We start from the raw sequence: 27,759 nt of genomic DNA on the forward strand, positions 1-27,759 counted from the left end.
GTAAAGAATCTGCCTTCCAGTGCAGGAGACATGGGTTCTCCCACATGACACAGAGCAACTAAGCAATAGTTGAGGCTGTGCTCTAGAACCCTGGAGCTACAACTACCGAAGCCCATGTGCCCTAGAGCCTGTTCTCTACAAGAGAAGCCACCACAATAAGTCCATGCACACACCTAGAAAGTAGCCTCCTCTCACCACAACTAGAGAAAAGCCCAGGCAGCAGTGAAGACCTAGCACAGCCAAAAATAAACAAATAAGGCTGTATGTTGTCACCCTGCTTATTTAACTTCTATGCAGAGTACATCAAGTGAAATGCCAGACTGGATGAAGCACAAGCTAGAATCCAGATTGTCAGGAGAAATACTAATAATCTCAGATATGCAGATGACACCACCCTTATGGCAGAAAGCAAAGAGGAACTAAAGAGCCTCTTGATGAAGGTGAAAGAAGAGAGTGAAAAAGCTGGCTTAAAACTCAACATACAGAAAACTAAGATCATGGCATCTGGTCCCATCACTTCACGGCAAATAGATGGGGAAAAAATAGAAACAGTGACAGACTGTATTTTCTTGGGCTCCAAAATCACTGCAGACAGTGACTGCAGCTATGAAATGGCTTGCTCCTTGGAATTAAAGATGCTTGTGCCTTGGGAGAAAAGTTATGACAAACCTAGACAGCGTATTAAAAAGCAGAAACATCACTTTGCTGACAAAGGTCTACATAGTCAAAGCCATAGTTTTTCCAGTAGTCACACACAGAGGTGACAGTAGGACCATAAGGAAGGCTGAGCACCGAAGAACTGATGCTTTCAGACTGTGGTGCTGGAGAAGACTCTTGAGAACCCCCACTTTGGACAGCAAGGAAATCAAACCAGTCAATCCTAAAGGAAATCAACACTGAATATTCATTGGAAGAACTGATGCTGAAGCTGACACTCCAGTACTATACTTTGGTCAACTGATGCGAAGAGCTGACTCACTGGAAAAGACTTTGATGCTGGGAGAGATTGAGTACAGGAGGAGAAGGGGATGACAGAGGATGAGATGACTGCATGGCATCACCTACACAATGGACATGAGTTTGAGCAAACTCCCGGAGGTGGTAAAGGACAGGGAAGCCTGGCGTGCTGTAGTCCATGGTGTTGCAAAGAGTCAGACATGACTTAGCCACTGAACAACAACAACAACAAAAGAATGGCCTTGCAGATATCTTGATTTGAACTTTAAGCCTTGGAATGCTGAGAGAATAAATTTCTGCCATTGTAAGTCACTTGAGTTTGTGCTCATTTGTTATAGAAGACCCAGAAAACTAATTTAGACAGTGTTCCCTCTTATTTTTATCCTCTGTTTGTGTAAAATTAGAATAATATTTTTCTTGACTTTTCAATTAGAGGTTACCAATGAAGTCATTTGCGACTTGACTTTACCGTGTGAAATTTTTGATTACTGATTCAATTTCTTTAATGGTTTTCTATTTCTCCTTGAGTCAATTTTGTAAGCTCTATTTTTCTACTTGTTCATATTATCTTCTTTACTGGCTAGAGCATCTGTAGTGATATCCCTTTTGTCATTCTTTATACACAGTGTTTGTACCTTCTTTTTTTTTAAGCCTCTCTGAAGCTTTATCAATTTTATTGTTATTACTAGTCAAAGAACCTTTGACATTATTGTTCTCGTGATTCACATTTGTTTTCTATTTTAGTAATTTCCCCTCCATCATTTCCTTCCTTCTACTTCATTGGATCTGTTTTATTGCTTGTTTTGTCAGTCCCTTGATAATGACACTTAACATAATAGTTTCAGTCTTTTTTTTTTTTTTTTTTCTGACTTATACCTTTCAGGCTATACATTTCCTGCCAAGCTGTGCTTTGGCTGTATGCCTCAAGTTTTATATGTTGTTTTTATTATCATTCAGGTCAAAATATATTCTAAATTGCATTATGATTTTTGCTTTGGCTAAAAGGTTATTAAGAAATGAATTTATTTTCCAAACACATGAGAATCTTTAGTTATATTTTTGCTATTGGTTTCTAGCTTGATCGTATTGTTGTCAGAGAACACAGTCTAAATGAAATTTGCTGAGATAAGCTTTCGTGGTCCAGTACCTGATAAATTTTTGTAAATGTGGCAGATTGGAGCATATATATTTTCCAGTTTTTGGGTACATTGTTCTACCTAAGTCCATTAAGTCAAACCTAATAATTCCAGTGCTTTTCCAGGATGGTTATTTTTTCTGCTTCTGAACTCGCCTACATTCTCTCCTACCTCCTTTTCTTTACAAGAAATATCAGTTCTGATTTTTCATAATTCTGATCCTTCATTCCATGCCTCAAAGTCACCATCTTGGACTCCCAACCTTAAGTTTTCAAACAGCTGAATCAGCTATTTAATAGCTAGTAAAAGTTTGGCACATTTTTAAATCTCTCTTAGGTTCAGCCTTGTCATCAGGAGATGGAAATTGTAGGATTTACTGAGGATTAGTACACTGACTCAACGGACATGAACAGGGAAGCCTGGCATGCTGCAGTTCATGGAGTCGCAAAGAATTGAACACAACTGAGCGACTGAACAACAACTGAGGATTAAAATTTAAAGTATGTAAAAATATTACTATTTCCATTGTTAATAAATAAGTAAGTCACACAGTACTGGTACATAGCAGGTAAATTAAATGGTAATTATTATAAACTTTAAAATATTTCTTGTCACAATTTCAACATCTATTTCTTCTTTTACTACTACTGATATACATTAAGCTCCTCTGGTTAAAAAAAAAGAAGAAGAAAAAGGAAAAAAATTCCTCCGGCTACAGTAAGAATAAATGGGCCTTCATATTCATGCAACTTTTGCCAACAGTGTAATATATTCATTTGGGAAAAGAAGAAAAGGTGCCACAAATATCATGAATAAATCATCACTTCAGATACTTTGGCCATATTTTGTCACTATGTTTGCATCTTCACAGGATAATTTAAAAAAAATTTTTTTATTGAAGGATAATTGCTCCACAGAATTTTGTTGTTTTCTGTCAAACCTCAACATGAATCAGCCAAAGGTATACATATATTCCCTCCCTTTTCAACCTCCCTCCATCTCCCTTCCCATCCTACCCCTCTGGGTTGATACAGAGCCCCTGTTTGAGTTTTCTGAGCCGTACAGCAAATTCCTGTTGGCTATTTTACATATGGCAATCTAAGTTTCCATGTTACTCTTTGCATACATCTCCCCTCTCCTCCCCTCTCCCCATGTCCATAAGTCTATTCTCTATGTCTGTATCTCCATTGTTGGCCTGCAAATAAATTCTTCAGTACCATTTTTCTAGATTCCATACATATGCATTAGAATATGGTATTTATCTTTCTCTCTCTGCACACTTCACTCTGTGTAATAGACTCTAGGTTCATCCACCTCATCAGAACTGATTCAAATGTGTTCCTTTTTATGGCTGAGTAATATCCATGTATATATATACCACAACTTCTTTATCCATTCATCTGTCAAAAGACATCTAGGTTGCTTCCATCTTCTAGCTATTGTAAATATTGCTGCAATGAACAATGGGATACACGTGTCTTTTTCAATTTTGGTTTCCTCAGGGTATATGCCTAGGAATGGGATTGCTGGATCATATGGTGGTTTTATTCCTAGTTTTTTAAGGAATCACCATACCATCTTCCATAGTGGCTGTATCAATTCACATTCCCACCAACAGTGCAAGAGCATTCCCTTTTCTCCAAACCCTCTCCAGCATTTATTGTTTGTAGACTTTTTGATGATGGCCATTCTGATTGGTGTGAGGTGATATCTCATTGTGGTTTTGATTTGCATTTCTCTAATAATGGAGAAGGCAATGGCAACCCATTCCAGTACTCTTGCCTGGAAAATCCCATGGATGGAGGAGCCTGGTAGGCTGCAGTCCATGGGGTTGCTAAGAGTCAGACATGACTGAACAACTTCACTTTCACTTTTCACTTCCATGCATTGGAGAAGGAAATGGCAGCCCACTCCAGTGTTCTTGCCTGGAGAATCCAAGGACGGGGGAGCCTGGTGGGTTTCCGTCTATGGGGTCACACAGAGTTGGACACAACTGAAGTGACTTAGCAGCAGCAGCAGCAGCAGTAGCAGCAGTAATGAGTGATGTTGAGCATCTTTCCATGTGTTTGTTAGCCATATGTACGTCTTCTTTGGAGAAATGTCTGTTTAGGTCTTTTCCCCAGTTTTTGATTGGGTTGTTTGTTTTTCTGGCATTGAGTTGTATGAGCTGCTTGTATATTTTAGAAATTAATCCTTTGTCAGTTGTTTCATTTGCTATTATTTTCTCTCATTCTCAGGGTTGTCTTTTCACCTTGCTTGTAGTTTCCTTTGCAGTGCAAAATCTTTTAAGTTTAATCAGGTCCCACTTGTTTACTTCTGTTTTTATTTCCATTACTCTAGGAGGTGGGTCATAAAGGATCTTGCTTTGATTTATGTCATTAAGTGTTCTGCCTGTTTTCCTCTAAGAGTTTTATAGTTTTTGGTCTTACATTTAGGTCCTTAATCCATTTTGAATTTATCTTTGTGTGTGGTGTTAGGAAGTGTTCTAATTTCAGTCTTTTACATGTAGCTGTCCAGTTTTTCCAGCATCATTTATTGAAGAGGCTGTCATTGCCCCATTGTACATTCTTGCCTCCTTTGTAAAAAAATAAAGTACCCATAGGTGCATGGGTTTATTTTTGGGCTATCTTGTTCCATTGGTAAATATTTCTGTTTTTATGCCAGTACTATACTGTCTAGATGACTATAGCTTTGTAGTATAATCTGAAGTCAGGAAGGTTGATTCCTCCAGCTCCATTCTTCTTTCTCAAGACTGCTTTGGTTATTCAGGGTCTTTTGTGTTTCCATATGAATTGTGAAATTTTTTGTTCTAGCTCTGTGAAAAATGCCATTGATAATTTGATAGGGATCACATTGAATCTATACATTGCATTTGGTAGTATAGTCATTTTCACAATATTCATTCTTCCTACTCAGGAACATGGAATATCTCTCCATCTGATTATGTAATCTTTGATTTCTTTCACCAGTGTCTTATAACTTTCTGTGTACAGTTCTTTTGTCTCTGTAGGTAAGTTTATTCCTAGATATTTAATTCTTTTTGTTGCAATGGTAAATGGGATTGATTCCTTAATTTCTCTAATTTTTCATTGTTAGTATATAGAAATGCAAGTAATTTCTGTGTATTGATTTTGTATCCTGCAACTTTGCTAAATTCACTGATTAGCTCTAGTAATTTTCTGATACTAGGGTTTTCTAGGTACAGTATCATATCATCTGCAGACAGTGAGAGCTTTACTTCTTTTTTTCTGATCTGGATTCCTTTTATTTCTTTTTCTTCTCTGATTGCTGTAGCTAGGACTTCCAGAACTATGTTGAATAATAGTGGTGAAAGTGGACACCCTTGCCTTGTTCCTAATCTTAGGGGGAATGCTTTCAGTTTTTCACCATTAGAATAATGTTGATGTAGGCTTATCATATATGGCTATGTTGAGGTAGTTTCCTTCTATGCCCAGTTTTTGAAGAGTTTTAATCATAAATGGGTGCTGAATTTTGTCAAAGGTTTTTTTCTGCATCTATTGAGATTATATCTTTTTATCTTTCAATTTGTTAATATGGTGTATCACATTGATTGACTTGCGAATATTGAAGAATCCTTGCATTGCTGGAATAAACCCAACTTGATCATGGTTGTGTGAGCTTTTTGATGTGTTGCTGAATTCTGTTTGCTAAAATTTTGTTGAGGATTTTTGCATCTATGTTCATCAATGATATTGGCAGGTACCTTTCTTTTTTTGTGTTGTCTTTGTCTGGTTTTGGTATCAAGGTGATGGTGGCCTCGTAGAATGAGTGTGGAAGTGTCCCTTCCTCTGCAATTTTTTGAAAGAGTTTTAGAAGGAGAGGCATTAGCTCTTTTCTAAATGTTTGATAGAATTCTCCTGTGAGGCCATCTGCCATAAAGTTGTTCATAATAGTCTCTTATAATTCTTTTTATTTCTGCATTGATATGATTTCAGTTTTTCTTAAATTTACTGAGGTTTGATTTGTGACCCAAGATATGGTCTATCTTGGAGAATGTTCCATGTGCACTTGAGAAGAAAGTGTATTCTTCTGCATTTGAGTGGAATGTCCTGAAGACATCAATGAGATCCATCTCATCTAAGGTATCATTTAAGACTTGTGTTTCCTTATTACTTTCCTGTTTTGATGATCTGTCCATTGTGAGACTGAGTGGGGTGTTAAAGTCTCCTACAATTATTGTGTTACTGTCAATTTCTACTTTTATGTCTGTTAGTGTTTTTCTTATGTATTGAGGTGCTCCTATGTTGGGTGCATAGGTATTTACAATTGTTATGTCTTCCTCTTGGATTGACCCCTTGATCATTATGTAGTGTCCTTCCTTATCTCTTGTTATCTTCTTTATTTTAAAGTCTATTTTGGCTGACATGAGGATTGCTACTCCAGCTTTCTTTTGCTTCCCATTTTCATGGAATATATTTTTCCATCCTCTCACTTTCAGTCTATATATGTCGTTAGGTCTGAAGTGGGTTTCTTGCAGAGAGCATATATATGGGTCTTGTTTTCGTATCCATTCAACCAGTCTTTGTCTTTTGGTTGGAGCATTTAATCCATTTACACTTAAAGTAATTGTTGATATATATGGCCTATTGTCATTTTCTTAATTGTTTGGGGTTGATTTTGTAGATCTTTTTTCTTCTCTTGTATTTCTTTACTATATAAGTCCCTTTAACTTTTGTTGTAAAGGTGGTTTGGTGGTAATGAATTCTCTTAACTTTTGCTTGTCTGAAAAGCTTTTTATTTCTCCATCAATTTTGAATGAGATCCTTGCCAGGTACAGGAATCTTTGTTGTAGATTTTCCCCTTTCAGTACTTTAAATATATCCTGCCTTTCCCTTCTGGCCTGTAGAGTTTCTGCTGAAAGATCAGCTGTTAAGCATATGGGGTTTCCTTTGTATGTTACTTGTTGCTTCTCCCTTGCTGCTTTTAATGTTCTTTCTTTGTGTTTAGTGTTTGTTAGTTTGATTAGTATGTGTCTTGGTATGTTTCTCCTTGGGTTTATCCTGTATGGGACTCTTTGTGCCTCTTGGACTTGATGGACTATTTCCTTTTCCCTGTTGGGGAAATTTTCAACTATAATCTCTTCAAAATTTTTCTCGTACCCTACGTTTTTCTCTTCTTCTTCTGGGTCCCCTATAATTTGAATGTTGATGTGTTTGATATTGCCCCAGAGGTTTCTGAGACTATCCTTAGTTCTTTTCATTCTTTTTACTTTATTCTGCTCTTCAGAAGTTATTTCCACCATTTTATCTTCCAGCTCACTGATTCATTCTTCTGCTTCAGATATTCTATTGATTCCTTCTAGAGTATTTTTAATTTCAGTAATTGCATTGTTTGTCTCTGCATGTTTATTCTTTAATTCTTCTAGGTCTTTGTTAATTGATTCTTGCATTTTCTCCATTTTTTTTCAAGATTTTTGATCATCTTTACTATCATTATTCTGAATTCTTTTCAGGTAGTTTGCCTATTTCCTCCTCATTTATTTGGACTTCTGTGTTTCTAGTTGGTTCCTTCATTTGTGTAGTATTTCTCTGCCTTTTCATTATTTTTTTTTAACTTGTTGTGTTTCAGATCTCCTTTTCCAAGGCTTCAATGTTGAATTCTTTCCTCTTTTTGGTTTCTACCCTCCTAAGGTTGTCCACTGGTTTGTGTAAACTTCATATAGGGTGAGATTTGTTTTTTTGTTTGAGCTGAGTTTTTGTTTGTTTGTTTGTTTGTTTTTCCTCTGATGAGCAAGGCTGAGTGAGGTGGTAATCCTGTCTGCTGATGATTTGGTTTGTACTTTTGTTTTGTTTGTTGTTTAGATGAGGCATCCTGCACAGGGTGCTACTGGTGGTTGGGTGATGCCAAGTCTTGTATTCAAGTGGTTTCCTTTGTGTGAATTCTCACTGTTTGATACTCCCTGGGGTTAGTTCTCTGGTGTCTAGGGTCTTGGAGTCAGTGCTCCCACTCCAAAGGCTCAGGGCTTGATCTCTGTTGAAAATCAGTAGTAATTTCTACATAAATTGTAGGATAAGTGAATGTATTTCAGTTGAATGCTGATAGTCAAACTTTAAAAATCATCACTTAGGACAACTTCAATAGAAATTTTTGGTTTGATCCTTGCATTCACCAAGACGCTGCGAAGCACACAAAATTAAATTACAGGAGGCCGATGGCTTGTCCTAGAAACTTCATTGTTATTTATCTGTCCTCCACCCCACCCCTTCACAGGATAATTAAGAGTGCATGGTCATGAGATGGGTGACAGAAGAAAAATGAACTCCATTTCAAGACTGTGTGAAATAAAAAATTACATTTATTGAACATCTTCTTCATGCAGGTACTGCTCTAGGGGCTTTCAGATGTGTTATCTCATTTAACCTCACAAAACTCTGTTAAGGTATACATATTATGGTATCCATTTTATAAACAGAGAAATTGGATTTCAGGAGATTTAAGGAACTTGCCCAACCTCACATAGGGTAGAGACATATGCAGAACAGGTATGTACCAGAAGGCATATACTGAAATGAAAAGTGAAAGTGAAAGTAGCTCAGTTGTGTCTGACTCTTTGTGACCCCATGGACTGCATATATAGTCCATGGAATTCTTCAGGCCAGAATACTGGTGTAGGTAGCCTTTCACTTCTCCAAGGGATCTTCCCAATCTAGGGATTGAACCCAGGTCTCCTGCATTGCAGGTGTATTCTTTACCAGCTAAGCCACAAAGGGAGCCCAAGAATACTGGAGTGGGTAACCTATCCCTTCTCCAGCGGATCGTTCTGACCAAGTAATCGAATTGGGGTCTCCTGCATTGCAGGCAGATTCTTTACCGACTGAGCTATGAGGGTAGCCCTAGGTGTATACTAGCAGGTATAACAGCCATCAAGCCTGGAACTAAATGTCCTCCAAAGGCCCAAGCCAATATAAAAGAGAGTAAGGTCAGCATCTTCTCTGAGTCTCTACTGTGACTCTTTGTCTCCTTCTCCATAATGTTTCTTCTTCCTCCAAGATTCGCTACCCATACCATAGGATTGCCCAAGGCCACAGGTAATGCAGCACTGATCTCAGTCTGTGTGAGATGTCAGAGAAGGTGGGAAAGGGTTGGACACTTTACCTGCACAGAAGATGCCATCTGCTCCACAAATCACAATGGCTTTAACTGTATCATCTGTTACAGCTTTCTGCAGACTCTCTTTTAGTCCACGGGCAACAGTTGTACTAACAGGGGAAAAAAATTACATGAAGCATTAGTCACAGTCAAATTTCTACCATCTCAGAGTTTATTTTTTTCTTTCCTAACAATGAAAAATTAAACATATACATGATGTAGAAAAATCCTAGATACTTATTGTTAAATTTTCACTAATTTAAGAAATAATATATGTCTACTGTAAAGTAAGCCCTGAGGTGATTAAACACATAAACTTCAGAAAATAAAAGTGTTTTCCTGCATTTTGCTGTAACTTTGACCACTTAGAATCAACACTATTAATTTAAAAATATTACACACATCTTCTATGTATAGTGAAAGGAGTTTAAAACATCCTAGGGACAACAGTGTACACAACACAGTATCATACTGAGATGAATGCTGTAATAAAGGTATAGAGACAATGATGTGGAAATTCTGAAAGAAAGTGCTTTTGATTTGTCATATTGGCCTAATAAAAGAAAACAGAAATTGTCTAAAAATAACAGTCTAAGTCATGTGGCAGGGGATGCAAGTTACCCACAAACTAATACTTAATACTTTAAACTAATACCAATACTTTGACCTTCTTCAAAGTATTAATCAGTTTTTAGCTGGATATACGGCTGTCCAAAATAAAAGACTATATTTCACAGCAGCAAGTTCAGCTCAGCGCATTAAGTTCTGGCCAATGGAATGGAAATGGACTTAGCATCGGCACCCTTAGGAAATAATCCTTAAAGGATTGGGTATGCTTTTCTCTCTTACAACTCCCTACTCCTGGCAGGAATGCAGATATGATGGCTAGATTGGGAGCAGCCATTATGAATCAAGAGGTGGAAGCTACTAACTAAGGGTGGCAGAGCAAAAGATAGGTGGAACTGAGGTCCCGATGATTGTGGAGCAGCCATACCAGTCATTCCAGGACACTGCTGTGACAGACATCAACTTTTTCTTGTTTAATCCACTATTATGTTGAGTTTCCTGTAACTAGCAGCCAAGCCTAACTAATTTGAAAGGTAATGGCAATGTCTGTGAAAGGAAGGGCATTTGGTAAATTTTTGTCAAGTTTCAGTAGATGAGGGAGTCATCCCCAGAGGAGATAGTTAAAACCAAGATTGAATGAATTTGCCAAAGGAAAAAAAAAGCTGAGAGTAGATCCTCTAGATATATCCTTATTTAAGAGGCGGGAGAGGCTCAGCTGAGTTATTCAGTACCGAGGAGTCCAACAAGACCAAAGAGAGGAGAATTTGCCAAGAAGCAGAGGATCAGTAAGTGCCAAGGGATGGCAAAGGAGGAGATCTAGGAAGAGGAGTGAAGAATTGCTTAAAGAAAAAATTATGAAACCAGAGTCCAGTGAATTTTGCCTTAGAATTCTAAGTAATAGGGGGAAATTTTTATACAGGGTGAAAAAAACTTAAAGCAAAAAACAACTAAAGCCAGATTGTTCAGATCAGCAACTAACATTGCTAATTGATTATATCCCAATACAAATGTTGTGGTATTAAAAAATAAATTAATTAAAAAACCTCAGAGAATAAAGGAGATACTTGCTCTTGTATATGGTAATTCCCTTTCACCTAATTACTTTTCACCATTTAACCCAGATGAAATAAAACAAAACCTCTTGCCTTCAGTTGATTTAATTAGAAACCACATCTGCTAAAGGAAAATGGAATTTGAACCATCCAGAATACTGAGAAGTCCAAAAGTCACATACTGATTTCTGGGTAAACAATGGCTGCAAAATTAACCAAACTGAGCTCAATTTGTGCCACTGAGGAGACAAGTCTGGCTTTTCCCATTTCAATCAACACCTACTCTTTTATTTCTTATCTTCTTGTTAATTTTGCATCATTTGTTGTTGTTTAGTTGCTAAGTTGTGTCTGACTCTTCTCCGACCCCATGGACTGTAGCCCACCAGGTTCCTCTGTCCGTGGAATTTTCCAGGCAAGACTACCAGAGTAGGTTGCCATTTCCTTCTCCAGGGGATCTTCCCAACCCAGGGACTGAACAACATCTCCTGCATTGGCAGGCAGATTCTGCTACTGAGCCACTCTAGATCCCCTGGAATAGGCAACGGCAACCCACTCCAATATTCTTGCCTGGAAAATCCCCTGGACAGAGGAGCCTGGTAGGCTACAGTGTATGGGGTCACAGAATTGGACACAAGTAAGTGCGCGCGCGTGCGCGCGCGCACACACACACACACACACACAACATTTGCTAAGTGTCAGATCTCTAACACATTTAAACCTCACAACGACTTAATAAGATAGGTATTAAAATTTCTCCTGCAAGGGGGAAAGGGGACAGTTTAAATACAAGACACATTTCAAGTAGTTATGGGAAAATATTCCTAGTTGTAGGTAGCAAACTGTGGAGCTATTTACCCCCAAGTTTGAGATGGGCACAGTTTTCCATTATGAGCAGAGACAGGCAGAGTCCTAATACCTGCGAGCCACCTGGGAAGCTTCCACCTGCCAATGCAGGAGACACAAGAAATGTGTCCAGTATTCTTGTCTGGAAAATTCTATGGACAGAGGAACTAGGCGGGCTACAGTCCATGGGGTTGCAAATAGTCAGACACAACTGGGTGACTGAGTATACACACAGACTCAGACACAGACATACAATTTTGCAAAAATCAAACAAGAAAAAAAAGAAAGATGAAAACGGCTGTTATATATACAGCTTTACTAGATTTTAGCTGAGTGAAAAAGGACCACACCTACATAGCAATATCAAAGTCACAGGGGTTAAGTAATTATTTTCTCCCCTTAATATTGTCAGGTATGGAGAAATGGAGTCTAAAGATAACATTTCATGAGTGATGACCAAAGAACTTTACCTTCTGTCACTTTAGAAGTCTTTTTTGTGACCATTTTTTAAAACCAGAAGTTATCAAATAAAGTTGTGGCTTGTGACCAGCATTTTTGAAAGAAACAGAGTGAAAATAGAATACATCAAATAAAAAGAAGAGTTTGTTTCACTAAACTTTATTTTCAGTTACATATTTGTATGTGTGTTTGTGTGTGCATGTCCTAGGTTGCTATGTAAAACATGGATTACTGTGTGGAATATAATTAAAAAATATACAAAAGCCATTGTTATGGGAGACAAATCTAGTAATTAGGCATGTCCTATATTTATAAAGAGGGTTGGCATTTATCCAAATAGAAAGAAATCTGGCTTAGCTAGAGGAACAAAGAAAGATTTGATCTGTTTGGACCAAAAAGTATTCAAATAAGAATCTCTCACTTATCTAGGAAGAAATAATCTCCCACATAAAATTAGAAATAGGAAGGGGGAAAGGAAAGGAAGATGAAAAGTGTAAAGCAAAAAGAAAAAAAAAATGGGAACCTTCCCTAAGTACAAGTTCAACAGGAAAGAACAAGAAAGTCTTTATCGCCAAGTGGAGAAGAGCCTGATGTAGCTGCAATGAATCCTGAGCAGCAGGGCCTGTTGATAGGGGCTTGTAACAGGCCTTTGCCTAATACAAATAACGATAGCTGGTGGTGCAGTGGTAAAGAATCTGCCTGCCAATGCCGGAGATGCAAAAGACGTGGCTGAGTTGTAAGATCCCCTGGAGTAGGAAATGGCAACCCTCTCCAGTATTCTTACCTGGAAAATCCCATGGACAGAAGAGCCTGGTAGGCTGCAGTGCATGGGATCGAAAAGTCAGACATAACTAAGTCTGACATAACCACCCTGTGGTTGGGTGGTTTTTTCCTAGGTTGATCACTACACTTTTTTCAGAGATATAAAAGAACCAGGTGGTGCTAGTGGTGAAAACTTCCCTGCCAGTGCAAGAGGCGTAAGAGTTCAATCCCTGGGTGGGAAAGATTCTCTGGAGGAGGGCATGGCAACTCACTCCAGTATTCTTGCCTGGAGAATCGCATGGACAGAGGAGCCAAGCCAGCAACAGTCCATAGGGTCAGACAGATTCAGACACGACTAAATTGACTAAGCACAAACCTATATAATGTCATTAATTTTCAAAACAGCAGCATTAATCTCACTTTTTAAAGTAATGCTTTTACTAGTTTAAAAGTTAAAAGAAAAGTACTCCACGATAAAAGAACATAAACAGCACAGCAGTTTTTCAGGAAATGCTATTTAATAGGCTAATTCTAATATGAGCTTATTCTTTTTTTTTTTTTTTTCATTTATTTTTATTAGTTGGAGGCTAATTACTTTACAATATTGTAGTGGTTTTTGTCATACATTGACATGAATTAGCCATGGATTTACAGGTATTCCCCATCCGGATCCCCCCTCCCACCTCTCTCTCTACCCAATCCCTATGGGTCTTCCCAGTGCACCAGGCCAGAGCACTTATCTCATGCATCCAACCTGGGCTGGTGGTCAACATGAGCTTACTCTAACATGGATCTTCACTGAAGCACTAAGACCTTGAGGTTTAGAAAAAACCAAGAGATACATCTTTGTGTTTCTGGGCCAGGGCATAATTCTCTTTCACTCACTCTATTGGCATTAATGGGGATCTTTATTTTTAACAGTGTGAAGCCACCTTATTTTTGGACTCCCAAAGCTTTTAGTCACACATTGTAAGGGTGGCCTGGACTCCAGGTTGAGAAGGGAGGGATCAAGGTCCAGGCAGCACAGCAACTAAGACCTCTGGACTAGAAAGTACATCTGAGAAGTCAAAGTCGCAAGTAAGCAGAAGAGTTCAGCGCGAAGTTGGCAGGGGCAGAGGCACTAAGACCTCTGGACTAGAAAGTACATCTGAGAAGTCAAAGTCGCAAGTAAGCAGAAGAGTTCAGCGCGAAGTTGGCAGGGGCAGAGGCACTAAGACCTCTGGACTAGAAAGTACATCTGAGAAGTCAAAGTCGCAAGTAAGCAGAAGAGTTCAGCGCGAAGTTGGCAGGGGCAGAGGCACTAAGACCTCTGGACTAGAAAGTACATCTGAGAAGTCAAAGTTGCAAGTAAGCCAAAGAGTTCAGCAGGAAGTTGGCACGGACAGACCGGTTCCGGCGCAGCTCCCCAACTTCTAGCCGTCTGTCTGCCTCTCAGCCTCGGTTTCTCTAACAGCGAAACGGAGATGAGAGTTCTCTGCAAACAGGTACCGAGCATACCAATGTAAAAAGGTTCTGGCATATGCCCTGATTCTATCCGTGCCAGTGTCTTTCTCTGTTTAAACCAGCAGGGGCGAGTCAAAGCCTCCACTGCAGGCAGGCAGCTACGACCCTGCTCGCCGTCCCCGGACTGATCGCCGAGAACCCGTTACCTGATCGCATTGACTGGCGGGTTTCGTAGACGGATCAGCGCCAGGCTGTTCTGCAGCCGCGTGAACTCAGCCATGTTTGCTCAGTTGCCCCGAAGTCGCCTCACCCCTCAGCTGCGAGGCAAGATCACTTTCTCTGGGCGCGTCCCGGGAGGGAGGGGCGTCTGTTGGGCCAATGTGAACCCGGCACCGCCTCCCGCCCCGGCACCGCCTCCCGCCCCGGGCTGCTCCCGGGCTCTGATGCGCGTCGTCCATCACGGTCCTCCTCCTTCCCCGACCGCAGCCCCGTGCTCAGCACACCCTTGCCGTCTCTTCCTCTTTGCTGGCGCCTGTCCTGCTCCAATCACAAAGTAGTTCAGGGAGGACGATGGGAGATGCGTGAAACTGCTAGCAAGTCCAGATTTGCAAACCCCTGGCCCAGAGGGTCTGGCTTCCCTGGACAAGTTCTAGATTCACTACGTTGGTGGAGCTTCATCACAGTCTTCATCTTCATTATCCTTCTTAACAAAGACAGATATGTGGGATCCTGACAGTTATGTGATATGACACGCACCTGGAACACATAAAACACTTCATGCATTTCATCTAAGTGAGTAAGGTACTAATATCAACCAAACATGTACACAACTGTCATGCAGCAACCTTGTGGAACCTACCACTTTCTTCTCTGCCCAATCCTTCCATTTTTTTTCCCCCCTTCTTCTGCCATTCCTAAGGATTATTTCTAATATTAAAACTTCAACTATGAATCGAGCAACTATTACGTCCTAGGCAGCAGACCAAAGACTAAAGATAAAAGAGGCTGGGTTCGGACTGGGACAAAGTTTTTGAAGATGCAGTTGGCCTCAGATTGTCTCCACAGCCCATCAACTGGCCAGAAGGCAGTCTGGAAGTTTCAGAGAAAAAACAAAACAATGGAGTGGTTTTATTCACTGATGTTTCACAAATTTTAGCGACAATTAAGGATTATTTTCACAGATATTCTTTTCAGTTCAGTTCAGTTGCTCAGTCGTGTCCAACTCCTTGCGACCCCATGGACTGCAGCATGCCAGGCCTCCCTGTCCATCACCAACTCCTGGAGCTTGCTCAAATTCATGTCCATTGATTCAGTGATGCCAACCATCTCAACCTCTGTTGTCCCCTTTTCCTCCTGCCTTCAATCTTTCCCAGCATCAGGGTCTTTTCCAAGGAGTCAGTTCTTCACATCAGGTGACCAAAGTATTGGAGTTTCAGCCTCAGCATCAGTCCTTCCAATGAATATTCAGGACTGATTTCCTTTACAATTGATTGGTGTGATCTCCTTGCAGTCCAAGGGACTCTCAAGAGTCTTCTCCAATACCACTGTTCAAAAACATCAATTCTTCGGCACTCAGCTTTCTTTATAGTCCAACTCTCACATCCATACATGACTACTGGAAAAACCATAGCTTTGACCAGATGGACCTTTGTCAGCAAAGTAATGTCTCTGCTTTTTAATATGCTGTCTAGGTTGGTCATAACTTTTTTTTCAAGTAGCAAGTGTCTTTTAATTTCATGGCTGCAGTCATCATCTGCAGTGATTTTGGAGCCCAAGAAAATAAAGGCTGTCACTGTTTCCATTGTTTCCCAATTATTTGCCATGAAGTGATGGGACCAGATGCCATGATCTTTGTTTTTTGAATGCTGAGTATTAAGCCAGCTTTTTCACTCTCACTTTCATCAAGAGGCTCTTCAGTTCCTCTTCACTTTCTGCCATAAGGGTGGTGGCATCTGCGTATCTCAGGTTATTGATATTTCTCCTGGTAATCTTGATTCCAACTTGTGCTTCATCCAGCCTAGCATTTTGCATGATGTACTCTGCATATAAGTTAAATAAGCAGGGTGACAATATACAGCCTTGACATACTCATTTCCCAATTGGGAACCAGTCTCTTGTTCCATGTCTGGTTCTAATTGTTGCTTCTTGAACTGCATACAGATTTCTCAGGAGGCAGGTCAGGTGGTCTGGTATTCCCATCTCTTGAAGAATTTTCCACAGTTTGTTATGATCCACACAATCAAAGGCTTTGGCATAATCAATAAAGCAGAAGTAGATGTGATATTCTTTTACCTATTTACCCACCAGGGCTTCCCTGATGGCTCTGACAGTAAAGAATCTCCCTGCAATGGGGGAGACCTGGGTTCGATCCCTGGGTTGGGAAGATCCCCTGGAGGAGGGCATGGCAACCCACTCCAGTATTCTTGCCTGGAACATCCCCATGGACAGAGGAGCCTGGCGGGCTACAGTTCATGGGGTCACAGAATTGGACACAACTGAGTGATCAAACACAGCACATTGGAAATAAAACCAGGTTCCTACTCCTAGGAAAGTACCCATGGCCTTGAAGCCCTGGAAAGAAGTAGCAGTCAGAACCATCTAATCCATCAAGGACAGCCCCTCACTTTTGATAGCCAGCCAATCATGAATAACCCTGGGCACAAGTCTCTGAGTGCTAACATTCAATATCAACCAGCTTCTTATAAGTGGTATCAATCTCTACTGCCTCTAAAATTCACCAATCTCTCAGCTCCACCTTACCCAAAATCTCGATGTAAGATTAACAGTCTGCTCTGCTTGGAGAGACCTTGTATAACCAGCACAGCATTCCCTGACTATAGGAAGCAAGAGATTCAGTATTGTTTTCCAGGGGGACAATTTTGCCGTCCATCCTAACAACTCTGAAGATCTCCACAAAGGCCATGTAGGCAAGGCTTAACAGTTCTGAAACTGCTCCTGGAGCAAGTGGAGATAAGCACAGTGTGAAGCCATTTTGAGGCATTTTTCTCTTCTGTATCTTGGAGTCAGTCACAGGTCATTTCTCATGTATCTCCCTGTGTGCATGCTAAGTCACTTCAGTGGTGTCTGACTCTTTGCAAAACCCTATCAACCCACCAGGTTCCTCTGTCCAAGGGATTCTCCAGGCAAGAATACTGGAGTGGGTTGCTGTGACCTTCTCCAGGGGATCTTCCCAACCCAGGGGTTGAATTTTCATCTCTTATGCCTCCTGCATTGGCAGGTGGGTTCTTTACCACTAGCACCACTTGGGAAGCCCTATCTATTGCCCTAGTTTTAGTTAAACACAGAACTTTCTGCCTTGTACTTTCTTTCCCTTAGATACAGCTGCAAACATCTGTGTAAATCCATAAAATTGCCTGGCAGTAGTTCAGAGTTGGCTCCTCAGCAGGGCAGTGCTAGGGTGAGCAAAAAAGGGGCCCCAGTGGGCAAAATTGAAGAAGGCACTCACTCTCTGGTTCATGTAATTGCTGCTCCTGTCCTGCTCCTGAACAACAGAGCGATCCTCATACTTCCTGTAATCTGTCATCCAACCCCTCCTGTTTAGTGTCACACTGTGAGACTAGGGCCCCGGGGAGCTGACACCAGGCTGATCTTCCTTTTGCTCTCTATGTAGATGATAAACTGTCTAAATCTATCTGTATTCCTTATGGGCCCAATCTATGGCAGTGTGGCAAGCCAATTTAGCAATGTGCCACCATGACACTGTTTACAGACCACTTGACCCCCTTGACAATCTCTTGATCATTGGATGAACTGCTACATTCTTAAGTTGTCTTATTTGTCTCAACAACTGCCACTTAACAAGATGCCATTCCTCTTGACTAATGCATTTCCAGATCATCTGCATGTTAGTAATTTTGCTTGTTAAACATGTCATTTTCATTGTTGTCATGGTGTTGCAATTCACAAATAGATCAGTTGATCAGAAAGATATTCAATAGTCATCATTTAAAAATCTACAAATAACAAATACTGGAGAGAATGTGGAGAAAGGGAACCCTCCTACACTTTTGGAGGGAATATAAGCTGGTGCAGCCACTAGGGAGAACAGTATGGAGGTTCCTAAAAAAACTAAAAAGAGAGTTGCCATATGATCCATCAACCCCACTCCTGGGCATATACTTGGAGAAAACTATGATTAAAAAAGTAGATACACTCCTATGTTCATAACAGCACTATTTATAATAGTCAAGACATGGAAGCAACCTAAATGTCCACTGACAGATGACTGGATAAAGAAGATGTGGTACACAGATACAATGGACTATTACTCAGCCATTAAAAAAATGAAGTAATACCATTTGCAGCTACATGGATGGACCTAGAGATTATTATACTAAATGAAGTCAATCAGCAAGATAAAGACAAATGCCATATGATATCACTTTCATGTGGAATCTAACATATGACATAAATGAATTTATCTATGAAACAGAAACAGGCTCAGAGAACAGACTTGTGGTTGTGGGAGTGGGGGGGTGGATTGGGAGTTTGGGACTAACTGTATATAATTATCTAGATCTGATAGACAGAGAGCCTGATGAACTATGGACGGAGGTTCGTGACATTGTACAGGAGACAGGGATCAAGACCATCCCCATGGAAAAGAAATGCAAAAAAGCAAAATGGCTGTCTGAGGAGGCCTTACAAATAGCTGTGAAACAAAGAGAAGCTAAAAGCAAAGGAGAAAAGGAAAGATATTCCCATTTGAATGCAGAGTTCCAAAGAATAGCCAGGAGAGATAAGAAAGCCTTCCTCAGCGATCAATGCAAAGAAATAGAGGAAAACAACAGAATGGGAAAGACTAGAGATCTCTTCAAGAAAATTAGAGATACCAAGGGAACATTTCATGCAAAAATGGGTTCAATAAAGGACAGAAATGGTATGAACCTAACAGAAGCAGAAGATATTAAGAAGAGGTGGCAAGAATACACAGAACTATACAAAAAAGATCTTCACGACCCAGATAATCACAATGGTGTGATCACTTACCTAGAGCCAGACATCCTGGAATATGAAGTCAAGTGGGCCTTAGAAAGCATCACTATGAACAAAGCTAGTGGAGGTGATGGAATTCCAGTTGAGCTATTTCAAGTCCTGAAAGATGATGCTGTGAAAGTGCTGCACTCAATATGCCAGCAAATTTGGAAAACTCAGCAGTGGCCACAGGACTGGAAAAGGTCCATTTTCATTCCAGTCCCAAAGAAAGTCAATGCCAAAGAATGCTCAAACTACTGCACAATTGCATTCATCTCACACGCTAGTAAAGTAATGCTCAAAATTCTCCAAGCCAGGCTTCAGCAATACGTGAACTGAGAACTTCCAGATGTTCAAGCTGGTTTTAGAAAAGGCAGAGGAACCAGAGATCAAATTGCCAATATCCACTGGATCATCGCAAAAGCAAGAGAGTTCCAGAAAAACATCTATTTCTGCTTTATTGACCATGTGAAAGCCTTCAACTGTGTGGATCACAATAAACTGTGGAAAATTCTGAAAGAGATGGGAATACCAGACCATCTGACCTGCCTCTTGAGAAACCTGGATGCAGGTCAGGAAGCAAGAGTTAGAACTGGACATGGAACAACAGACTGGTTCCAAATAGGAAAAGGAGTATGTCAAGGCTATTGTCACCCTGCAGAGTACATCATGAGAAACGCTGGGCTGAAAGAAGCACAAGCTGGAATCAAAATTGCCGGGAGAAATATTAATAACCTCAGATATGCAGATGACACCACCCTTATGGCAGAGATAAGTGGATGATACCAGTCTAATAGCAGAAAGTGAAGAGGAACTAAAGAGCCTCTTGATGATGGTGAAAGAGGAGTGAAAGAACCAGCCTAAAACTAAATATTAAAAAACTAAGATCATGGCATCCAGCCCTATTATTGCATGGCAAATAGAAGGGGAAAAGGTGGAAGAGGTGACAGATTTCCTCTTCTTGGGCTCCAAAATCACTGCGGACAGTGACTGCAGTCATGAAATCAGATGATTGCTTTTTGGCAGGAAAGCAATGACAAACCTAGATCGTGTGTTGAAAAGCAGAGACTTTACTCTGCCGACAAAGGTCTGTATAGTCAAGGTTAAAGTCTTCCCAGTGGTCATGTGTGGTTGTGAGAGCTGGACCATAAAGAAGGCAGAATGCCAAAGAATTGATGCCTTGAAACTGTGGTGCTTGAGAAGACTCCTGAAAGTCCCTTGGACAGCAAGGAGATACAACCAATCAATCTTAAGAAAGATGAACCCTGAATATTCACTAGAAGGACTGATACTGAAGCTGAAGCTCTAGTATTCTGGTCATCTGATGTGAACAGACAACTCACTGGAAAAGTCCCTGATGCTGGGAAAGATTAGGGCAGAAGGAAAAGAGGGTGTGAGAGGATGAGATGGCTGGATGGCATCACCAATGCAATGAACATGAACTTGGGCAAACCCAGGAGATGGTGAGGGACAGGCATGCGGCAGTCCATGGGGTGGCAGAGTCAGACATGACTGGGTGACTGAACAACAGCAACAATAACCTATAATGGAAAAGAATCTGGAGAAAATATGTATGTATATAAATATGATGAATCACTTGCTGTATACCTAAAACAAAGGCAATACTGTAAATCAACTGTCTGTAGCCTGCCAGCCTCCTCTGTCCATGGGATTTTCCAGGCAAGAATACTGGCATGGGTATTACTGGTAAGGAAATACTGCCATTTCCTTCTCCAGGGGATCTTCCTGACCCAGGGACCAAACCCGAGTCTCCTGCATTACAGGCAAATTCTTTCCTGTCTGAGTCACCAGGGAAGCCCTATAACAAAAATATAAGAATATAAATATAAAACTTTTGTGTACCACCAAGGAAACCAGATCTGAAAGAGACACTTGCACCCCAATGTTCATCACAGCACTGTTTATAATAGCCAGGACATGGAAGCAACCTAGATGTCCATCAGCAGACGAATGGATAAGGAAGCTGTGGTACATATACACCATGGAATATTACTCAGCCATTAAAAAGAATTCATTTGAACCAGTCCTAATGAGATGGATGAAGCTGGAGCCCATTATACAGAGTGAAGTAAGCCAGAAAGTTAAAGACCAATACAGTATACTAACGCATATATATGGAATTTAGAAAGATGGTAATGATAATCCTATATGCAAAGCAGAAAAAGAGACACAGATGTACAGAACAGACTTTTGGACTCTGTGGGAGAAGGCGAGGGTGGGATGTTTTGAGAGAACAGCATCAAAACATGTATATTATCAAGGGTGAAACAGTTCACCAGCCCAGGTTGGATGCATGAGACAAGTGCTCGGGCCTGGTGCACTGGGAAGACCCAGAGGGATCGGGTGGAGAGGGAGGCGGGAGGGGGGATCGGGATGGGGAATACATGTAAATCCATGACTGATTCATGTCAATGTATGACAAAAACCACTACAATATTGTAAAGTAATTAGCCTCCAACTAATAAAAATAAATGGAAAAAAAATAATAATAAAGTTGAGTGCTTGCTTCGGCAGCACATATACTAAAATTGGAACGATACAGAGAAGATTAGCATGGCCCCTGTGCAAGGATGACACGCAAATTCGTGAAGCGTTCCATACTTTTTGTGGTACATATACACCATGGACTATTACTCAGCTGTTAAAAAGAATTCATTTGAATCAGTTCTAAAGAGATGGATGAAACTGGAGCCCATTATACAGAGTGAAGTAAGCTAGAAAGATAAAGACCATTACAGTATACTAACACATATATATGGAACTTAGAAAGATGGTAATGATAACCCTATATGCAAAACAGAAAAAGAGACACAGATGTACAGAACAGACTTTTGGACTCTGTGCGAGAAGGCGAGGGTGGGACATTTCAAGAGAACATCATCAAAACATGTATATTATTTAGGGTGAAACAGATCACCAGCCCAGGTGGGATGCATGAGACAAGTGCTGGGGCCTGGTGCACTGGGAAGACCCAGAGGGATCGGGTGGAGAGGGAGGTGGGAGGGGGGATCGGGATGGGGAATACATGTAAATCCATGGCTGATTCATGTCAATGTATGACAAAAACCACTACAATATTGTAAAGTAATTAGCCTCCAACTAATAAAGATAAATGGGAAAAAAAAAGAAATTTTGTAGAGTAGGAAAAAAAAAATAAAGTTGAAAGTTCAAGAGAGTTAAAAAAAAAAAAAAAACTTTTGTGTACTAGAACATCCAAATATATATCCATGGTAAAAACAGAGCTAGTTATCTAAACTTGACTTTCCCTTCATTGTTATCTTTTAGCTCTGGAATCCAGGTGTGGTGTTGTGAAACTTCATTTAATAATGACTGAAGACATCAGAGCAGACTGTTTTGGTGAACCAATCAGGTTTTCTGAAACAAATTGCAAAATATTAGGGCTTCCCTGGTGGCTCAGATGGTAAAGAATCTGCCTGCAACGTGGGAGACCTAGGTTCAATTCCTGGGTTGGGAACATCCCCTGGAGAAGGAAATGGCAACCCACTCCGGTATTCTTGCCTGGAGAGTTCCATGGACAGAGGTTACAGTCCATAGGATTGCAAAGAGTCAGACATGACTGAGCAACTAACACTTTCAGTGTGAACCAATCAGGTTTTCTGAAACTAAACGGAAAATGTTGCTTTCCAACTGGAGTGATAAAATCTCTCGCATGCTGTCTTCAATATTACTTCCCCTCTCACTGTGGGATACAAGTAGACACAAAGCTCCAGGGGAGGATAAATCCACAGAAGACTGACTTCTCAAATGATTTTGTGGAGGAGAGTAGACCCCACTGACTGGAACCAACATGGACTGTTACTGGCCAAAGAAAGAAATTTAGGTCTGTTTGTTAAAGAATTTTAACCCATACTAAGTAATATAGTGAAGAAATGGGCCATGAATACTCACTTCACAGGGAAGTTGGCTGACATTTGAGGAGAAAAGCTGCTCATAAAACTGTCTGAAATAAGAAATGGGATAAAAATAGTTTCTTCACTACACCAGTACTATCAGTAATGATAATTTTTGAACCTTGGAGATACACCAACCCTACTCCAGATACATATTCAATGTTTTAATGATGAAGGTAAACCACCAGCATTTCTAAAGAAGATCCAGCTATGGCAAAAATGACTCAATCAGATGTTAATCATTTTTACCAGTTGAAATGTCAGAGATCAATGATGTATTACTGAGCATAAAGATCACACCCATGTGCTGAAACAAAATCAGAGTTGAATCCAACCAAAAATCTAAACTGAGAGTTCATTCAGGGCTATCTTCCATGTTTCCACCTCTCAGTTTTTGAGGGGGCTCTGCTTATCACTTTAGGTTTGCAAATAGTTTTTCATTAAATGTCATCTGTCAACTTCTGAACTGAAAATCATGCATGAAATATCCTTTCTCAATGGTAAAGAACCTTCTTATATGACATTCCTGGCATTCTCTGGCATCCAGTTTCAGCTCATATTGAAAGTACAGTTAGGCTATGCTGCTGCTGCTAAGTCACTTCAGTTGTGTCCGACTCTGTGAGATCCCACAGACGGCAGCCCACCAGGCTCCCCTGTCCCTGGGATTCTCCACGCAAGAATACTGGAGTGGGTTGCCATTTCCTCCTCCAATGCGTGAAAGTGAAAAGTGAAAGTGAAGTCGCTCAGTCGTGTCCGACTCGTAGGACCCCATGGACTGCAGCCCACCAGGCTCCTCTGTCCATGGGATTTTCCAGGCAAGAGTACTGGAGTGGGGTGCCATTGCCTTCTGTGACAGTTAGGCTGTAGTTCACCTTTATATTTTCTCAGATCTTTCTCCTGATTTCCCACCATAGCATTTTATTGAAGAGACTATTTCATCTGCTAATAATAATCCTTTCCAGATTTTTCTGACAAATTGGCACCATTTAGAAAGAGGCACAAAAAACTGGAAAATTCTGAAAGAGAAGGAAATACCAGACAACCTGACCCACCTCTTGAGAAACCTGTATGCAGGTCAGGAAGCAACAGTTAGAACTGGACATGGAACAACAGACTGGTTCCAAATAGGAAAAGAAGTACGTCAAGGCTCTATATTGTCACCCTGCTTATTTAACTTATATGCAGAGTACATCATGAGAAACGCTGGGCTGGAAGAAGCACAAGCTGGAATCAAGATTGCCGGGAGAAATATCAATAACCTCAGCTATGCAGATGGCACCACCCTTATGGCAGAAAGTGAAGAGGAACTAAAAAGCCTCTTGAAGAAAGTGAAAGAGGAGAGTGAAAAAGTTGGCTTAAAGCTTAACATTCAGAAAACTAAGATCAAGGCATCTGGTCCCATCACCTCATGGGAAATAGATGGGGAAACAGTGGAAGCAGTGTCAGACTTTACTTTTTTGGCCTCCAAAATCACTGCAGATGGTGACTGCAGCCATGAAATGAAAAGATGCTTACTCCTTGGAAGGAAAGTTATGACCAACCTAGATAACAAATTAAAAAGCAGAGACATTACTTTTCCAACAAAGATCCGTCTGGTCAAGGCTATGGTTTTTCCAGTGGTCATGTATGGATGTGAGAGTTGTACTGTGAAGAAAGCTGAGTGCCGAAAAATTGATGCTTTTGAACTGTGGTGTTGGAGAAGACTCTTGAGAGTCCCTTGGACTGCAAGGAGATCCAACCAGTCCATCCTAAAGGAGATCAGTCCTGGGTGTTCATTGGAAGGACTGATGTTGAAGCTGAAACTCCAATACTTTGGCCACCTCATGGGAAGAGTTGACTCATTGGAAAAGACCGTGATGCTGGGAGGGATTGGGGGCAGGAGGAGAAGGGGATGACAGAGGATGAGATGGTTGGATGACATCACCGACTCGATGGACATGAGTTTGAGTAAACTCCGGGAGTTTATGACGGACAGGGAGGCCTGGCATGCTGCGATTCATGGGGTTGCAAAGAGTCGGACACGACTGAGCGACTGAACTGACTGAGAAAGAGGCTACATATATATAAATTAGAGAGATGCTCTAGCTTATCTAGTCTAATATTCTTTCAAACATAGCCCTAACAACATTCCTAGCACAAGATTACCCGCCCCTCTTTGAATGTTCCCAGTGATGTTCTACCATACTCTGCATGATAGACATTTTTGCTTGCTAAAATTCTGCCCTGTTCCTCAGGACTTCCCATTCCCTGATTCTGCTTTTGTTCTCAGGTGTAATAACTCCCTGATTCTACTTTCGTTATACATTTAGTCTCCCTTTAATAGAAGAGTCTTTCATCAAATATTTAAATATGCTAACAAGTCTGTCTAAGCCTCCACTTTTTATGCTCTTCCTCAGGTACCAGTTTCTCACATGAGAAGCTCTCTCTAGTTCCTCACTACGTGAGTTGTTCTGGACACTCTTCATGTTTGTCAATGGCATCGATTCTCTGTATTCTGCACCTATCATTAATCAGGTAATATTCATGTTCCCTTAACTCAGGTTTGTTCTTTTTTTCTTATCCATAAAGACTTTTTTTTTCTTTTAAATTTCAAGTGATGTGCTTTTGTCTTGAAGGATAATTACTTCTTATTGGGTAGAATTCACACACAATTCATGCTTTGAAAATGTACAATTCAATTATTTTTAGTATATTCACAAAATTGTACATCACGACTCTCAAATCCAGAACATTCCAACACCTCAAAAAGTAGCCTTGTATCTATTAAGCAGTCACTTACCATTCCCCTTTCTCCTTATCTCAGGCAAACACGTATCTACTTTAATAGACACTAATCTGTCGCTATGGGTTTATATATTCTGGACATTTCATGTAAATGGACTCACAGAATGTATGGCCTTTTGTATACTGTTTCCTTCACTTAGCATAATATTTTTAAGATTCATCCATGTTGTAGCATATATCAGTACTTCATTCCTTTTTATGACTGAATATCCACATTTTGCTTATCTGTTCATCAGCTGGGGGATATTTGAGTTATTTCTACTTTTTGGCTATTATGAATAATGGTGCACATTTTATGTGCATGTACTGTTTTTATTTTTTGTTGTTGTTGTTGTTGTCCTATATGGTTTGTGGGGGTCTTAGTTTCTTGATCAGAGATTGAACTCATGCTCCCTGCATTGGAAGTGCAGTCTTAACCACTGGACCACCAGGGAAATTCCTATACATATTTTTATGTAAACTATGTTTTTAATTCTCTGGGTATCTACCTAGAAGTAGAACTGCTTGATCATATGATAATTCTATTACTTCCCAGGTAGCACTAGTGGTAAAGAATCTACCTGCCAGTGCAGAAGACACAAGAGATGCAGGTTGAATCCCTGGGTCAGGAAGATCCCTTGGAGGAGGGAATGGCAGCCCACTCCAGTATTCTTGCCTGGGAAATCCCATAGACAGAGGAGCCTGGCGGGCTACAGTCCATGGAGCTGCAGAGTTGGACACAAGTGGGCAACTAAGCACACATACATGGTAATTCTATGTTTTAACTTTCTGAGAAACTGCCAAACTATTTGGGACAATTTAGCATACGATAATAACAGCAATGTCTGAAGTTTCCAATTTCTTCAAATCCTTGGCAATACTTGTTCACTTCTTAAATTATTAGACTGTGCAGTGTTTAGTCACTCAATCGTGTCTGACTCTTTGTGACCCCATGGACTGTAGCCCACCAAGCTCCTCTGTTTATGGGGATTCTACAAGCAAAAATACTGGAGTGGATTGCCATGCCCTCCTCCAGTGGATCTGCCCAACCCAGGGATCAAACCCAGGTCTCCCAAATTGTGGGCGGATTCTTTACTATCTGAGCCACGAGGGAAGCCCAAGAATATGGGAGTGGGTGGCCTATCCCACCTCCCAGGGATCTTCCCGATCCAGAAATCAAACTGGGGTCTCCTACATTGCAGGCAGATTCTTTACCAGCTGAGCTACCAGGGAAGCTATTAGGCTAGTTGTTCGTAAATATGACTTGTATCTTTCTTTGTCACTAAGTGTAGTCCTCTCCCTTTTTGAGCAAATACAAATTTAGAATCTGACTGGCTGATGAAAAGCACTCAGTAAAAATAGTCATGTTATTAGACATCATTAGTATTATGTTCTCTGAGATTAGTCAAATTGAATTGTGTTTTTATTCTAGGATTATATTTCCATCTGCTTTGAATAGCAAACAGGACTCAGATTAATACATCATGCACTATTAAGATGAAAATGAAGTAGGTTGGCACAACTCATACCTCCAATAATATAAACATCAAAAGTTCTAGCAACTAGTATTTATTTCCAGGTTTTTCCATCAAAGTGCCTTGATTTTAAGCCTGGAGATTGTGCTGATGTGATTATAGCACAGAGAAATTTCTAGGAAAATAAAAGAGGCCAGTAGACTAGGGATGGGCAAATGTTTTGATTTTTGAATAGGCAAAAAGATGGTAAAAGATGTTGCTGACC

The 27,759-nt window shown here is 40.4% G+C and overlaps 1 protein-coding gene and 1 non-coding gene across 3 annotated transcripts in view; one reads left to right on the forward strand and one right to left on the reverse strand.

Moving 5' to 3' along the window:
• The window catches only part of EHHADH (enoyl-CoA hydratase and 3-hydroxyacyl CoA dehydrogenase), a 54,692-nt gene extending 40,000 nt beyond the window's left edge, over positions 1–14,692 (reverse strand). Inside the window, exons 1-2 of one of the 2 annotated variants that reach the window (XM_061166744.1) lie at positions 14,536–14,692; positions 9,210–9,313 (exon numbers count right to left, since the gene is read on the reverse strand). In XM_061166744.1, the coding sequence (XP_061022727.1) occupies positions 9,210–9,313; positions 14,536–14,609 (178 nt within the window). In that variant the 5' untranslated portion in view covers positions 14,610–14,692. The remainder of the gene's footprint in view (positions 1–9,209; positions 9,314–14,535) is intronic. The other variant, XM_061166745.1, reaches the window with a different exon arrangement.
• Positions 14,693–21,843: 7,151 nt separating this feature from the next.
• Positions 21,844–21,950, forward strand: LOC133074356 (U6 spliceosomal RNA). The gene has a single exon (XR_009697190.1). It is a non-coding gene; the product is annotated as a U6 spliceosomal RNA (small nuclear RNA).
• The last annotated feature ends 5,809 nt before the right edge of the window (positions 21,951–27,759 follow it).

The sequence above is a fragment of the Dama dama genome, chromosome 19, assembly GCF_033118175.1.
Source record: "Dama dama isolate Ldn47 chromosome 19, ASM3311817v1, whole genome shotgun sequence".
Lineage (NCBI taxonomy): Eukaryota > Metazoa > Chordata > Mammalia > Artiodactyla > Cervidae > Dama > Dama dama.